Raw genomic sequence first — 17,702 nt, forward strand, 5'->3', positions numbered from 1 at the left:
GCTATCTATCCTAAATCCGATCACGCATTCTATTGCGTCCTGACCAACAAAACAAAATCCCTAATTATATATTTTCCTTCACACCTTTGAATTTTGTTTTCTCTTTCTTCTTTTCCAAGCGAGAGTCCAATTTCGGAGCCTTGCTCTCAATCTTGTTGTGGACCCAACCTAGCTTAATCACACTTAGCAAAAAGTTAATCCACTAGTTGCCTCAATCAGTTACCAAAATCAAACATAGAGCTTTCACTAGGTGCCCTTGTGCATCTCTGGTCAAAATCACTGGAAATTTGGCGGTGTCCAGAACCTCTCGGGTGAGCTACCCAAGAGCTCCTGGGTCACCAGAAGTCTGGTGGTCCCCACTGGGGTTTCCGCTGCCCATGTTTCAAACTTTCCTACGTGCACAGAACTTTGGCACATGTCCTTCAGCTGTCCGCTTTCTCTGGTGCGTGTTAGAGGGTAGCCTCGGACAAATTCGTTACTTAATCTTAGCTACTATAAAAGCAACGCCCATGTACCGCTTTCTCTGGTGCTTCCCCGGCAGGGGGCATTGGATAAATCTGGTGGGTACAAAACCATGTACCAAGCAGTTCTCTCAAATGCTTTTCAAATATACTAACTCCAAATGCAAATGGATTACTTTGCATCTTTCGCAATAGTAGAGGTGGATAATTTATAGAAATTGTAAGGATGTTATTTTGTCTTTCATAATAGGTGTGGTGGGTAATTTAGATATAAATTTAGTGGTTATTTTGAATTATATTTAATGCCTGATACGGGTAATTTAGATGCAAATTTAGACAGTTATTTTTAGTTATCTTTCATAATGGCAGAGGTGGAAATTAGATGCAAGATTCATGATTATTTTATTAATGCCAGAGTTGGGTATTTTTTATAAAACAAAGTAGATTCAATGGCTATTATCAGCGAGCATGATTAGAGTATATCAAATTAAAGGATAGATGCTTTTTATTATTGTCAAAATTTCTAGGATTTATATTTTTTTTTCTAGAGTGTCTGGTGAGAATTAACGTGAAGGCTTGGGTGGATTTCTATTTAGTAATTGTATGATTTTTTTTAAAAAAAATAGATCCAATGACTCTTATTAGCAATAATAATTACTCGCAAAAAAATTAGCGATGATAATTAGAGTCTATGTAATTAAAGGGTAGATGTTTTTATTATTGTGAGAATGGAGTACCTGATGAGAATTAATAAGAAAGCTATGTTAGAGCCTATAATTAGTAAGATAAGATAAATAATTGCTATTGATTTCTGCGTCATTTACTCAACATTCTGTGCATGCTTAGACACTCATGTTGGCTAGGCACATTATCGTTCCTTAGCTGCTTCATACAATGCTAGTATTTATGAGTAGTTTGTCCATATAGCTTCCATGGTCTGCTTTGTTCATATTTTCCTGAATTATGATAAACCAAGGTCTTGCTCAGTGCCTCTTATGTTGCCTTGCCTCCATGCCTCATTGAGTAACGCACAAACAGAGCTAAGTTGAGCAAGCTAAGAGCGGCCATCATCCAGAAGAAATAGTCGAGATGGCCTTCGTTGAGGTTGTCCGGAATCCACCCGGTTTGGCTGCCGCGTGTTGTGGCAAATGCAACGACGCTGAGCACGGCTGAGTTGAAGTAAGACCCGGAGGCAATCGCGAGCTGCCCGAACGCTGCGCACAGGCTCTTCATGGTCACCGGGGCTTGGTCGTAGAAGAACTCAGTCATGCCAATGGAACCAAACATCTCGGCCGCACCATGCACAAAGAAAACTGGGCCCTGCCACAGGATGCTCATTGGCACCGGCACCTCCTGATGCCTCAGGCCGTTGGCTTCCGCGATCGCCAGCCTCCTTGTCTCCAGCAACGCAGCGAGCGCCATTGTCAGAATGGACAGAGCTTGGCCGATTCCGAGGCGCTGCCACTGGGAGAAGCCTTTCTCGTTTCCGGTGAAGCGCCGCGCCGACGGCACTAGGATGGTTTCATAGACGGCGACACAGATGAGGAAGCTGAGCACACCAATGATGGGCATGGACGCCGGTGGGATGGCAAACGAGCCAACGTGGTTATCCATGAGCATGCCTTGCTCGATCATCGTCGACTGCATCTGAGCCGTGACTGCGTAGAAAACCACGAACGACGCCCAGGTAGGGAGCGTCGAGAGCAGCATCTTTAGCTCCTCGACCTGTGTCACTGTGCAGAGCCTCCATGGACTCGTCTGCGCCGTGGATTCGTTGCCTGATGGGACGACAATGGCAGCCTTGTCAAAGAACCTGAAAAACAACATGGTTTACAAGATTTATATTAGTTTAACGGAAGCAGTTTTTCTTGATGTCGATTTGACTATACATTATTGACTTGCACTTTGTATGTAAAAAGTAGAAACTAAATCACCTGAACTGATTGGTATGCTTGTTCTTATGACTTGCTTCAGTTGTAGAAGGTGAATTGGCTTGCTCATATAGAAGCGAGCTATCATCCGGCAGTTTGATATGCCACTTCCTGACAGCTGCAAAAACCACTTGAAGTATGCTGGTAAGGGGGCTTACTCCCATTTTCCTAAACCTGTATACCCTCGAGCCAGCTAAAAATGCAGGGAAACAGATGAACATGAGCACTGTTGGGATCACGTAGCTGACTGCCCACCCAACATTGTCCTGAAGCCAAACAATGACCGTGCCAGACAGCAGGGAGCTGGTGGTGGTGAGGAAGAAGTACCAGTTGAAGAAGGAGCCCTTCTTCACCAGCTCCACCGGGTCATTGACGTCAAATTGGTCAGCCCCGAAGGCAGAGATGCAGGGCTTGACACCACCGCTGGCAATGGCGGCAAGGTAGAGACCAAGGTAAACCAGTGCAGGGTGAACGTCGCTCTGGAACAACATTGGGAGTGATGCTGAAGATATCAGGACTAGCATTGCCTGACAAAGAGCAACATATTCAGGGCTAGCTGCAGATTAATTACATTCATATTCAATCGCAGATCGATCGGATCGATTCCATCAGTTGCTGCTCTGAAGAACTTACCACGATGTAGACTGGGAGGAATACGACCATGGTCCAGTATCTTCCCAAGTAACTGTCCGCAACGAAAGCCCCAAGAAGTGGTGTGAGGTAGCACACTCCGGCCCAGGAGGAGATATTTCTCGCTGCATCCACTTTGCTCTCGTGGAGCACAGTGGTGAGTAAGGTCACCAAATTCGTCGCGATTGCAGAGAACAGCATGCATTCACTGAATCCAACACCTGATGTGCGTTGAACAAGTGAACTGATTAGTATACTAGAGAAGAGAAAAAACAAAAACAACCAGGAGGAACTTTTTGGTTGCATGAGTTGCTCCTCTCTTCTCTGGTACCTAAGACGGGATAGCATGCCCTCCAGTTCCCTGTACTTTTCTTGAGAGCAGGTTGTTTGTTGATATCAACTGATCCATCACTTGCGTACTCCGAAGCTACAACCTGCATCACCAAAGCACATCAGATTTTTTATTTGGAAGCAGGGGAGGCCCCTGCCTACATTTTTATATTATATATACTCCATTCACATCAGCGCTCGACGCCTGCGCCCCGAATTCCCAAATCCTGCGCCGCCTTCGCGCCAACCCCGCTCGTCGACTCCTCCCTCTGCCGAACACGCCGGAGGAATCCGACTCGTCTTCCTCCTCTCTGCCGGGCTGGCGTGGAGTGGAGATCCATCACCACGTTGATTGGTCTCTTCTTCTGCTAAGTAATGAGAAGCAATGGTGAGAAAAGGAGGGCGACGCCTAACTCTCGCTCCGGCGGCCAGGCGGGCGTTGCACCCCAAGACGGCAGACGCCGCTGAGCCAGACACCGGTAGACGCAGACGATGACGACGACCTGCGCTGCCAGGAGGGCCGCGAGGCTCTTTCTTGTGTTGTGGCGTTGGCTGTGGAAGCGTCTATACGCCCAAAGCCAGTTCATGGAGTCCAAGGTGTCCTTCCAGATCAAGGCGCATTGGCTGTGGGCGGGCTATCTCTTCCAGTTCATGCGATTGAATCAAAGTTCTGGGCTCAGGCGGAAGACCCAGAAGAGTCTGAATATGAAGAAGCGGAGCAGGTGCAGAGCGAGCCATCAACACCGGAATTTATCAAGGATGCTCTGGACGCGGGCTTCACGATGGAACAACTGGTAAGAGCAGAAGAAGAGCTTTGGCCTCAGGTAATAATCCTTCCTCTGGAGATCGCTGTCTACCTGTGTCAGTGGTCTCAAAGTTGGTCCAGCGAAAACTGGTTGGTACACCATGGCAAGGGCCTTTGCCCTCTCCTCGAGTTTCTCCATCGAGAACTCTGGGAGACTTTGTTGCCAAGGCGACTTACCAGAAAGGGAGATCGCGCATCAGGCCGACTTCGACGTCTCGGCCAGCACGAACGCCGGCGAGGTCAAGTCCGGCGAGGGAGGATTCAATTTCAAAAAATTTCAAAACTTTGAATACTCAGTGCCTGGATCCGGTTTTTCCTCCCTTGATTCCCGCTGTGTTACCGGTCAGTACGACCACGTGCATCACGCAAGAGATTGCGGAGATGACGGTTCAGGGTGTACGTGAGTTTCCAAAGAAGATTATTATTGGACCCAAGAAATTTTTTCGGCCCACAACAGGCTTGTGTTCTTTGTTTGCGAGGACCGGCACCAGGAAAACCCTAGTTGTGCCGCCAAAGCCTACCCTCAAGACGTCACAAGCGAAGAAAACATTTGTCGAGGTGGTTCGCGAGGGGTCGATTATGGCGGCTCAAGGATCAGACAACAATAATGGGTCGCCTCCTGCGAACTTCGTTGGTGTACAAGGTGGGGGAAGACCGGCGGGATTCAACCCTGGCTTTTACTCTGGTTTCAATCCAGGGTTCGGCGGAAGGGGTGGGGGCGTGGCCATGGTACATTCCCACCACACGGTCGGGGACGTGGCTATGGAGGTCATGGTGGGTATGGGTACAATGGTGGCTACCAAGGCTTCCTTGGCCGCGGCGGGTGGCACCAAGGTGGAGGGCGTGGTCGTGGTAATTGGCCGGACAACGCCGGTCGGATTCGTCAGCAGCAGACGTCAGCGCCGAGGAACCAGGCGGGGCACGGTGCAGCCCCATCTGGACCGCCAAACCCAGCAGCGACCTCGGCTGGGGGCTGCCTACGGCAGCCTCGGCTAAAAGCCTGCAGGCGGAGGCTTCGGCGGGGGGCTGCAGACCTGGCCCGGTACTGTAGACATCCCGGCAACAGGCCTGGGGAGAGAGACCCAAGCGGCTGGTACTCCAGCGTTCCAGATAACGGCAACAACGACGACTACGGTGCCAGCTACTTCCGAAGCTCAGTCATTGGCTACTGTCCCACAAAGTACAAATGTCTCAAATGTGCAAAGTGAAGTGCCAGAGTCATCCCTCCAGGGAGCTCACAAGAGCAAGGGTAAACCTTATTGCTATCGTTGCCATACTAAAGGTCACACTTTATCCGTTTGCACTGTCCCGCTTAGCTGTGATATTTGTTATGGTGATCATGTTACAAAGATTTGCCCAAATTTGAAGAACATGCAAACTACTGCGATTCCGTGTGGCTACGCTGTAGAAGGATTGGGTTTTTATTTCATTCCAGTTGCTGAAAATCCAAAGTTAAATTCAGAGGAAAAAACAGCCATGGTGCGTGTTTTGGAGGGTTCCCTAACTGCTGATCAATTGGCAGTGGAACTTGAAAAACTTCTATCTGGCAAAAATAAGTGGGTAATTGAGGAGAAGGGCACCGATGCCTTTATCACTAATTTCCCATCATCTAAACTTTTGAATCATATAGTGAACTAGGGTCCAATGGATACAAAGACAGTGAAAGGGAAAATTCGTTTTGAAAAAGGAGTTGAAAACGAAGTCTACAAATATGAGATTGATAAGGTATGGGTTCAATTTCGTGGCTTACCAAAAGAACTACAAGAATTTCCTATTATTTGGGCAATTGGCTCAATTTTAGGTGTACCTTGTGTTGTTGACACAAAATTCACAAAGAAATTTGGACGGTCAAGAATGAAAGTAGCTGTGCTGAATCCTGATCTCATCCCGGACCTAGTGGATGTAGTTATTGGGGATTTTGTTTATGAGCTACAATTTCGTGTTGAGAAAGATATGCCCATTGGTGAGCCAGAGGTAATTGATATGGACACCAATATGGATGAAGATAAACCTACAGAGGATAAGGAGGCTAAAAACATGGATGAAGATGGCAAAAAGTTTGAGGATCTGTCGACTGATCAGGCACCTGGTCAGCTGCCAGCTGGTCCAGATGCGTCAGGTGGACAGCACGAGGCTGCTCGTGATGCTGTCCAGCAAGACATAGAAGGTGACACCGGTTCTAATTCAGGAGCAGTGAAGTCCAGTAAGAAACCAGTGGTAGTACTTACTTCAAGTGGGGTGACATCAGATGGGTCCGCACAATGGAAGACTGATCTGATGCCTACCCAGATTAACTCTGGCCTCCTCAGGGCAGTCCCAATGGTGCATTGATGATGGTTTATATCCTCATTAAATAACTTGCCACGTAGGCAAAACGCTGACATGGCAACGTAATTAATGAAGAAAGAGAGCAAAAATCATAGAAATGGTTTCTTCATGAAGAAACCAGGTCTACTCTTGACCCAATGCACCAAGAAACCATGAAATCGCCATTGGGGAGAAACCACCAGTTTCTAGAGAGCTCGTGTCGCACTCCCATTGGAGGAAAAGATAGAGTTAGGAGAGAGAAAGAGAAAATAGTTATTACTCATAGAAACCATGGGTTGGAAAGCAGTACTTTTTTGGTGCAGTATCCTATGTTATAGAAACTACTAGTTTCTTTCATTGGGACTGCCCTCAGTAAGACTCGAGTTCATAATGCTGGGACAGTTTCGCCAGTGAGAGCTAGTAAAAGGAATGCGACAACTTCGGAGCAAGACTCGTTGGAAAAGGCAACGAAGTTGAAAGCTCGCAGAAATTTAGATTCTTCTTTAGGCAAAGGTTCTTTTCAGGAGAATCCACGGCTCCGCCAATGGGCAAGACTGCAGCGGTGTGATGACCAACGGGACCAGCTGATCCTAGCAGGGAATCATCTAGAGACGTCGGCCTTGCATTTTTTTGGTTCCAAAGGGTGGTTGTCAAATAGGTCTATTGGTCTCGTTTAGTCAAAAACTTTACTTTGTTCGTTTGTGTGGGTGGCTTTAAGATGGAGTTCTTTACAGCTCGTGTGCTGGCCTACGAGCCAAACCTTGTAATAATTGGCCCGATTCTACCTGTTGGTAGATGAAGCTGGATATGAACTATCCTTTATCTAAAAAAAATATACAGCAAACAAGAGGATTAATTAATCTTAGGATCGATACTCACTAAATTGTGTGGAATCTCAGGCACATAGGATGAGGCCTAGTCTAAGGATTAATAGTCACTGTAATATGTGTCATCTTTATTCCTATCCTGTCTCTGTTCTCTTGTTTGAGTAGAGGTTAGAAGCTTGTTCCAAGAATTTGTATCACCTGGATATATTTTTCTTGAAAACTTTTATATAATATTCTAATATCCAAGAAAATATATATAGCAAACCAGAGGGTACGGCTGAACAAGAAGATTACAAGGGCACAAAGCACCAAAACAAAAACTACTGAGTAAGCATCAGAAAGCACAACAGCTGAGTAAGAGAACACAAAGAGTACCGGCGGAGTAGGTTGGAGATGAAGAAGCAGAGCGTTCTCCCCGTCGGCTGCTTCCATATAGCAACCTCCTGGCTCCGTCGGAGCAGCTGCTCTATCAGTTACTCTGTCAGTCAGCTGCAGGGAAAGCAGGCTTCAGCAAGATTTCCCAGCACAATACTTTGCGTGCAAGCAGAAGAAAGTATTAACATAAGTCGAAAAAAACATAGAAAAAAAGAAAGAAGATATTTGAGGAGAATATATGGGAAGACGAAGAAGAAGCAGTGGAATCTGAAGAGGAGCTTACTGTTCTCTTTCTGAAGACGTACGGTGCTCAGAACAGGAGAACCTACAAGATATTCCTGCGGATTTTATTAATCTCAAAACAAAGTTGAAGGAGATTCACATCCATCATGACAGCTGGAGGTTGAGCAAAGTTCCAGTTGCAAGCAAGGATGGTCGACACTTGGCAGTGGTCATCTCGCTATCTTCAGCACTTCCGGTCAACAAAGCCTGGGCCCGCCAGGACACAACATCCGAATTTCGATGTAGATATCTCGACCGTACTTGCGCATGGCTCACAGTCTGTTCTACGTATGCATTTGGCAGCCAATAAATGCAGCCCGTGTCCACTAGTCCATATCACGGTCATTGAGAGAGAACGGTAGATCAAGCATTGCGATTTCCTTCGTTCCATGCTACACAAGTTTAAAGAGGTATTTCTTACTGAAGACTTGTTTAACTGGATTTGTATGTATCCACATCAATCCCCGTATGTTGAAGTGGAAAACTAACTAATTTTCACGTCAGTTCACTTCAAAGCACATAGATTGAGTTGAATATGAGTGGAAAACTTACTAATTTCCACTTCAACTAACTAATTTTCAGTTGGAGCAAGAGGAAGGTAAACCTCAAAAAGTATATTACAAAATACTATAAGAAGTTGTTTGGTGCACCGAGCAACAACTCGGTGTCGATGGACGAGTCATATCATGATGATATTCCTAAAGTTTCAAACCGGGAAAAAGTGATGCTAGTAGCACCTTTTATTAGGACGAGCAACGAGAGGCAAAATTTTCCAGATAATCATAACACAACCCGGTCCAGATGGTCTCCCACTGTTTTATCAAGTTTTTTGAATTTAATGAAAGATGACTTGATGGCAATGGTTGTGGAACTCCATAAGGGTAAGTCATGCTGCCTGCGTCGTGCATGGCATGGTAGTGACATGGCTGCACTTCGGTAGCTGGCCGGTCTCCCTTTGTTGCCGAAGGGATAGCGGGGTAACTCCACAGCTTCCGGGGGTGCTTTTTGAAAGTCCCCTGGTGCGTGTGGAGGTACTCCCAGAGCCATCGAGGCCTTCGTCTCTTTCCCCATGTGTTTTGGCCCTGGTGCCGTGATGTTATAGGGAGGCTTGCGAGGTACTCCTTGACCTCCGCTTTTTTAGCATTCTTCCTCAGGACTTCATTGATACCACCAATAGGGGGGTATCGAGCTTTTCGTACCTTGTAAGCGGCACGACCGCTCTTGTACTTGTGGGTATAGAATAAAGAGGGATCTCTTGTTCAAGTGTTACAGCTCCCCTTGTGGTCATGGCGAGCCCTCGAGCCATTGGGTTGGCGCCATGCGGTTGGCACAAGTAAGCCTGGACGAAAAACTCGTAACTCGCTAGCTCGCTCGACTCGTTCGTTAGTGGCTCGGCTCGAGCTTGGCTCATTTGAATTTTTAATTAACGAGCCAGCTCGGTTAATTAACAAGCTAGCTCCTATCAGCTGGCGAGCCGCTCATGAGCCAAAACGAGCCAAGGTAATTCACATAACAACAACTACAATCAGTCCATATATATCCCTCGGCCTAGCTAAAACAACTTCAAGCAATCCATATATCCCTCTACCTATGGCCGGACACGATTAAACACTAAAATCCTAGACCAATAGACCCCATGGCCCCACCTAGTTACCCCACCGGCCTGTCGGCGTAAAAACGTGACGATGCGTCTGGCACACAACAAGCCGGAAGGATCAGCTTGATGGAGCAATACTGGAGATCCGCTTGGCTTCAACGCAGGGCTAGCCAATCCTACGAATTCCCAAAGGTGTGCCAGTCAATTTGACCTGCAATTGATAAGGAGAGAAAGTTTATCAGTAATTTAAGGTGGAACATGCCAGTTTTGCCCAGACAGTTCCAAGTGTGCCGCTTCGGGAGCAGCCAGACAGAGAAATCGACAAAACAGCCGATACGCGAAGAAATCGGCTATTAAGGACTGTAAAGCTCGTGGGTTGCGATTGATTTTATGATGACAAGTACAATGCACGCAGATGTAAGTAAAATCATCAGTTAGGTGGATATTACCAGCGTAACGCATTGAGCCAATGAATCTAATGAGAAAGGATATAACATGTGACTAAATTGACTGTCCAGTACAAACAGGTCTACAAACGCTCTGAATCTAATCTATAACTATCAACAGTGAGGTTCGACCGGATCGATGGCAGCTATGATGATAATAACAAATTAAACCGAAGAATCCATAAAACCGTCTATACGTTGACAGGTTTTCTGAAACACATGCTATAAGTGTGAAAGCACAAGCGAATCTGCTGAAATAGCCGATTCAGGTAGAAAAGGAGACTACAACATGTGAACAATCGACTATTTAACATGGACAAATTTATAAACTCTTCAGACCTAACCTATTATCTTTAACAGTGGGGTTCGACCGGATCGATGGCAGCCATGATAAAGACAACAAATCAAACCTTTAAAATAAACAGATCTATTCATATCTAACAGAATCATGGGGACATCCTGTAGGTGTTAAAGCATGGGCGATCGGCTATTTAGCCGATGCGGGCATATCAAGCAGCCAGGGTCCTGTCTGGTCGAAAGCAAATCTACCAACTAGCATCCTCTGATCTAAAGTACTAATAGTGGGGGTCGGCCGGATCGATACATCCATAATAGCGAGCTATAGACCAGATTTAACTAGCTAGTAAACCTTCTTAAGATCAGACACGCCTTGGCCGCGTACTATGCACGACCAAGATCAAAGTGGAACAGCCGATGAAACATAATCTGTCATTTAGAGTAAGAACTGTCGCAATGTAACAAAATAAACGATGGACTAAAAGAATGTGAGGCCGATCTAGATCGATCTCGATCAGGCAAGTTGATATTGCTGAAAACTAATGAAAATAAGAATATCAGCAAGATCGGTAACTTAATGAATCTACCAGAAGGATGCCACCCTTAGGTAGAGCCGATAACTTAACCTTAATCTAATTCGAGCAGTGGAGGATGAACTTAACCGATGCAGCCGTACTTGAACTAGATAAGGATCGATAACTAGCTTATGCTAGAGCTCGCAATGGAGGTCGAACTTAACCGATGCAGCCTTATGAACAAAAGTATAAGCCATGATGGTACTTACAGACAAGCCAGAGGTCGGCCAGACCGATGCAGCCCTGCTTGTTGAAGAACTCAGCGAGATCTACACTACTCCTACACCTAAGGGTTGGCGTGAAGCCAAAAAAAGTAATTGGTATTGATTGATTGGATGTCCTTTTTACAATAGCTAGGGTCCAATATTTATACTCGGAACCTAAGCATGAATCCTACTCAAGTACGACTTATTACAACCTTTGGTATAAAACATTCCTAACTTGAGATAACTTGGACCCTAATCTTTCCCTTTTTGAAGAGTCCGACATGTCTTTCCCGACACCAATCGTAGCTCATCATCGTTATTTGCTGACATCATTCGAAGAGAGCCGATTCTAGTGCCGCATCTGAATCAGCTGATGTCAATCCTTATGCAATCGATTCCTTGATGACACAATCTTGGAAGCTTTGAGTTCCCGTGTTCTTCTTCCCAATTTTTGGTGTAAACACATGCCCCCCAATTTTGGGATGAAAATGATTTTATTCCAAAATTCCTATTTACTTGTTCACCATGTCATAACTGTTTATTCTGAGATATATGCGTGACTCTTGATATTCTCGATCCAAAATTTATATAATACCCCAACAGTATCATTTCCAATTCATTCGGCCCATCTACTTTCCCCTTCTTCTCCGAGCGAGCCTTAACAACCAAAACCGCCATCACCATGGCCTCAACCCTAGCAAATCCTCTGCTTCATCAAGCTGTTATTCAAGCAACCCTTCCTAGATTCAGATCTATTTTGACTGCAATGGTGACCAGCGACCACGTACCTGAGGTATGCTTCCAAGTTCCCATTTTCCATGTACCATCCGCTACCCTGCATTTCCTTTCTTCTCAAATTTATTTCATCTGGTTTCTAGAAAATGAGGAACGAAATCTTGATTACATCGGCTGTTGCTCCCAATGTCTATTTTCTTGGGCCTATGGGTGACCCTGATCCATCTGACTTTATCCATCAAGAAACCAACTGAATCCCCTTTAAACAATATGTAGTGGATTTGTCCTCCTAGAACACCAAAACTCCCTTCAGAAACTAGCCCAAAATGCCTAGGGGATGGAGAGATTGGTACCGTAGGGTATCCAGGAAAAAGGCTAGAGATTGGAAGATTTGTGACTTGAACCAATGCTTAACACTCTCGTTGTCTGAAATGGAGAGGAATGATTCACTTCTGATTTCTACATCTTATTTCTGGTCTAACACCCTAAATGCTTTCATTTTTTGTCACGGCCCAATGACCATCACTTTGGCTGATGTTTATATGTTGACCAGCCTTAGAATAATAGGATCAATGCAACCTTATGACTTTTTAAGTGCTGGATCCAAGAAATTAACCAAAATATCATACTACACAGGATGGGCAAGCTACATTCTGAACCATATTGGAGACGGATCAACTGTTAGCGAAAGAGAATATGTGGCTTTCCTAAATATGTGGCTAGAAAGATTCATCTTCTGTGGGTCATCTTATGGTCCAACTTACAATCATAAACTCATGGCAGGGCATCTGGCAGTAGGCATTGAGATTCCTCTTAGCAAATATCTGTTGGGATCAGCTTACCATTTGATGCATCAGGTGGCCGCTCAGCTGCTGAAAAATGAAGCGGTGCACACCATCAGTGGCCCTTGGTGGCTAATACAAATATGGTTAAACTTATACATGCATAAGATTGTAAGGCCAAATCTCCAGAATTTGAGCTTTCACTCCTCCAACTTTGATGAGGAATACAGAGGTGAAGAAAGAAGAACCCGTTAGTGCATCAATTATGGCAAAGCTGCATCGGCCATAATAATTGTTGTCGATATTGGCCATCTCTACAAGAAGTTTTAAAGAGGGTTTGATGCAGATATTCTAACTTGGCTACCCTATGATGAGGATGAGAACATTGAGTTGGTCTTCCCATTCAAATTCCGATTTGAATCAGGCTATTCAGACGAAGTGGCAGCTGTGATCTTCAATTCCTTCATCAAACCTTGCGTCCTCCCAACCGAATTTCGTCATGGCCATGGCAAAATGTCTATAGGTTACTTCCTTTCAGGCAACCTCCCAATCTATGAGTTTTACAACCCTTCTTTTGTAGCTCATCAGTTCGGCCTTGGTCAATTGCCTCCTCAACTGTTCTTCAAGAATACAGTGAAGCCAAGAGAAGGTATCAGTGAAGTAATGGAAGCCTCTAGAGTCTTTCAACTAGGATCAGATCTTCCTTCCTTTTGCTTGCATTACTAGATAAGAGTCAACTTCTCTTCCAACCTTTTTGACTCCTACTGGCAAGAATGGCACTCCCATCTCTTCTGAGGGTTAGTCCATCCTAGGTGCATAGCTCTAGATGGAGATTTTTCTTCTGACAGTGAGGTAACTTACCATTCCCTTTTTTAGAAAAATTATTTGATAAATTCCTCTGCCAACTGTTCTAACAGACCTTTTCAGGACATCAAATTCGATCCCCCAAGCTTGGACAGAAAGGGGCGACTTATAGAGTATCATGCACCATGTCCATCCTTTGGAATGGGATCAATTGCACCCACACTAAAGAAATTGATGAAAACTCAAGCTGCCTCTACCATTGTAATGTATCAATCCTCAAAACACAAGGTAGCCCAAGGGACAACCCAAAAAACTGTTACTGGGAAAAGACTTTGTAGAACAAGACCATCAACTGCATAGGTAAACAATTCATTTTTTCCTCAAAATGATATTCAACTTCTAATTCCCTTTCTTCACAATTATCAACCATTGCATCCCAATCGGCTTTGGGTGCGGAACTATTGTCCCAGGTGTTTAATTCAGCACCAATTAAACATTCATTGGCCGATCCTCAAAAGGAGCCGATACCGGTTGAAACAACCGATGCTTCCAAGACAGCAGAAGATGTGTGTCCTTCCATTTCACCCCCTGATGCTGCCAAGGTATTTTTCTCAAAATTCTTGATTCTTATTCAGATTTCACCCTTCTCTAACCATTTACCATGCCAGACACTCCCTAAAGAAACATTAAGTAGAAGAAATAGGAACTGCTGATCAAGGCCAGAGAAGGCAGGGCCATCTACAGCAATCCTAAGGATATTCCTAGATCAGCCGAAGAAGACAAGCAACAAATCGTAGAAGTCGGTGCTATCCGGCTAGAAGCATTGAAAGCAATCCAGGATGTTCTAATCTTGTAATTTGCATATCAACATGTATTTTGTGTAGAACCAGTGATAACCATATTTTCTATCACCTTATTGTATTTCTTGTCTTGGCTAAAGAGCCAATTTGAAAATAGCCGATTCTAGACTTCTAACCTCAATCCGATTAAGTCTGAAAACACGGCCTCTATTAAGAGAACCCCTCAACCTTCTATCCTTAGTTATCAACGTCACATTCTCTTCAACATTAGTGCGATGGCGCTTCGCCTCCTATTAATTGCGGTTGCCTTTGGCACATCCCGAGACGTCCACCACCTCGCCTCATGGCTACAAAATACCAGCTGAGTGCTCCCACCTCAAACACATCTATACTCGCAACTACTCCTGTTCCTTTGCACTTCTCTACCTTCATAAAACCTATAGCGGTTTTCTTCCCCTTATCGTAGATCCAATCAACCTTATGGCCAGCGAGGACAACCGAGGCAAGCGCATAGCGGAGGAGGTTCTGGAGGAGAATCTACTGATGAGCCAGCGCCTCCATCGTATGAGGTGAGATTAATATCTTCTGCTCATGGTGATGAACTTCTTCTAACTCGTTTATAGGTTCATCTTGAATGACAACCTTTGTCCTCTTCCTCCTAGGGTCGGCAAGCCCTCTAATACTGCATCTAATGCTGCCTCCGTGTTGGACTCATCATTGGACTCCTCTGATTCCTACAATAGCAACGACGCCGGTGTTTCCTCCGAGATTGGAGGGCAGCCCAGGACCGTTATTCTGAGGCAACTCGGGAAAACGGACAGCTAGAGATCCGCCTCAGGGTTTCTCAAGCCGCCCTTCATGCCACCGAGGAAGAGGCTAGCGCTACTCGGGCGCAGCTGGCCGAGTTTGTCGCCATGGTGGCTGGTAAGATAGATTCCAAGAACACCTTTATTTTGATTTCCACTGTTTTTGCCTTGATATCTTCTTTGTTTCTGTGATTGCCAGCCCTGACGGTCCCTCCAACTAGCGGTGAACATGGCTACTGCTGCCGTCAACGCCCAGGCCCCCCTCATCAACGCCCACCTCCACGATGTCCCAACTCGTGTCTAGGAGATTGCCCTTCATGGCGTCTGTCGTGGTGCATCGGTGGCGCTGGCCATGGCACAGGTCTAGATCGGGTGCGAGCTCCATGCCATGGTGACTGGTTTCCTAATGGGTGATGGCCCCTAGGAGCATGAGGAGTTGATTGAGGAATTTATCGACGCAGCAGAGGCCATTGTGGACATCACATCCGCTCAGGATGTGATAAACAATGTCTTTGATTAGTTTGTATTTACAGCAAACTAATCAATGAATAAAATCTTTTGTTTTTTCCATGATCATATGTTAGCGTACTTCTGCAATGTCTTTGAACACATCATGATTGTTTCTATGTTTGTTTTTGCTCTATAGGCGATACATCTTGTATTGGCTTTTCCCCTCTCTGGGTTAATTTTGAGCTAAAGGCAATACCCTTCTGGTACCGACTATTAGAGCCGATGACTGAACAAATCGGCTATCAAGTATTGATCCAAATGCTAGGACACTATTCCTTCTAACATTTTTCATCGATCGCTTCTTGATAGGTTGCACCAGAACTATTCAGACCAAAGATTAAACAATTGACCGATCTAGGCCAGACATCTCATTAAGCAAAACAATCTTTAAATTTCCTTTAATACATCTATCAACTCTAGCTTGTACTGAGGACTCAACTTAGTGCTCACATACATCAGCCTAGGTCTCTCTTTAGGACCAATGTCTATCTCCTTTAATTCACCGGCCGACGTGAAGCCATGTCCGAGCTTACCACCTGTACCATTTATTGGATTATCCATTAAAACAAACTCTTAGAGCCAATTGCTTAGATCGGCTGTTGGCTTTCTTCATTGATCTTAATGAAGCCTCCTTCCCATAGCCTGCCAAAAAAACACTCGAAGTCTTCCAGTTCCCAATACACTGGATTGCCTATTGCGATACACACAAATTCATCAGCGTGGACCAGCTCAACATCATCTCCATGCCCCTAAATCAAACATTGATGTATGGTTGATGGTACACAACAATGTGCATGAATCCAGTCATGACCAAGGAGCAGACTGTATGAACCTTTTCTATCAATAATGAAGAATATGGTGAGCAAAGTCTTACTTCTGATTGTCAATTCGACATTCATTGCCCTCTGGTCTTGGATGCATTCCCCCTAAAGTCCTTAAGCATCATGTCGGTCTCAATCAAATCTCCTGGTCCCTTGCCAAGCTTGTGAAAAGTAGTGTAAGGCATAAGATTAACAGAAGCTCCTCCATCCACCAACATTTTGCTCATCGGCTTCCCATCAACAAAACCTTTCACATATAAAGCCTTTAAGTGCCAATGCTTAACTGGCTTATCGAATATAGCCTGTTATATCACTGTCAACTTGGCAACTATCTCCTCATACTCTAATTCATCATAATCTAAATAGACTTCTTGATCTGCTGGAGCCCTGAATTCTGACGGCAATAGAAAAACCATTTGAATATTAGCCGATGGTTGACCCCTATCGGCTGTTTGTTTAGCATGCCACACTTGAGGTCTACCAGATGGCTGAGTCTATTCTAGCTCTCTGTTTCTTAGGCGTTGTACCCTTCTTTTCTGGCTTTTCTTCAAACCTCCTGGACACCATTGCCCTTCCTGCCAAACATACTCTTCCTCATTACATTCTTCTTCATAATCAGCCTAGTTTTGATCAACAACTCTCTTCCCAAGCCGATCATGAACACTTCTATTTTTTAACCGCCGATCCATATTATTATGATGATACTCTTCTCGAGCATGGATAGATCGACGGTTGGCTTGAGATTGCCTAAACTACCAATATTGCTCACTGCACTCTGGGCAATTATTTCTAGTAGGCAATTTCAAACCTTTATTCCAACAGTGTCTAAAGAAAGGAGAATTCCAATGTGATTCAACTTGTTTTCTTTCATACCTTTCTTTCTCCTATTGATGCTGGTATTCTTTCTCTTCTAACCAACGCTGATAATCCTTTTCCTTCTATTGTTGCCATTTATTCAACAAAATTCGGCATGTGACATGCGGCCATATCGCCCCGTCTCTTGACGTCTCTCCCTGCTCATATCGGCCCTTTTGTTGGTCATGATGCCTTCTAATCTCTCTATATTCATCAGCCGATATTTGCATCTTTGGGTCGATGGTCCTGACTTCTTTGGGCCTAGTTGATGTTAAGACTTTAGTCTTCTCTTTGAGCAATCTAGCATCAACCATGTTCTGATCTCTTGGAAAAGGATTATTATCGACTTTCACCTTCCGAGGTGTATCGAATTTGAGCCTTCTGTATTTGTTGTCGAAAAATTCTGCACTCATTCATAGAATGAGAAGTAACATTATGAAACTTGTAGAACTTCTTATTCTTCAACTGATTAGGAGGTAATATAACATGATTGGCGGGCAACTTGATCTGTCTTTTCTCA

General features: G+C 44.8%; 1 protein-coding gene across 4 annotated transcripts; it reads right to left on the reverse strand.

Moving 5' to 3' along the window:
• Positions 1-1,238: 1,238 nt before the first annotated feature.
• LOC136539163 (protein NRT1/ PTR FAMILY 8.3-like) lies at positions 1,239-8,085 on the reverse strand. Of its 4 annotated transcripts, XM_066531110.1 has the most exons (6): positions 7,950-8,085; positions 7,667-7,780; positions 3,354-3,456; positions 3,026-3,243; positions 2,396-2,919; positions 1,239-2,274 (listed from the first exon to the last, which is right to left on the reverse strand). In XM_066531110.1, the coding sequence occupies exons 2-6, from the start codon at positions 7,721-7,723 to the stop codon at positions 1,455-1,457; spliced, it is 1,722 nt and encodes a 573-aa protein (XP_066387207.1). In that variant the 5' UTR covers positions 7,724-7,780; positions 7,950-8,085; the 3' UTR covers positions 1,239-1,454. The 4 variants fall into 4 exon arrangements, with proteins under 4 accessions (XP_066387207.1, XP_066387211.1, XP_066387224.1 ...); XM_066531114.1 differs by lacking the exon at positions 7,950-8,085 and having other exon boundaries at positions 2,396-2,871; positions 2,964-3,243; positions 7,667-7,701; XM_066531127.1 differs by lacking the exons at positions 7,667-7,780; positions 7,950-8,085 and adding an exon at positions 3,543-3,690.
• Between the last annotated feature and the right edge of the window lie 9,617 nt (positions 8,086-17,702).

This window comes from Miscanthus floridulus, chromosome 1, assembly GCF_019320115.1.
Source record: "Miscanthus floridulus cultivar M001 chromosome 1, ASM1932011v1, whole genome shotgun sequence".
NCBI lineage: Eukaryota > Viridiplantae > Streptophyta > Magnoliopsida > Poales > Poaceae > Miscanthus > Miscanthus floridulus.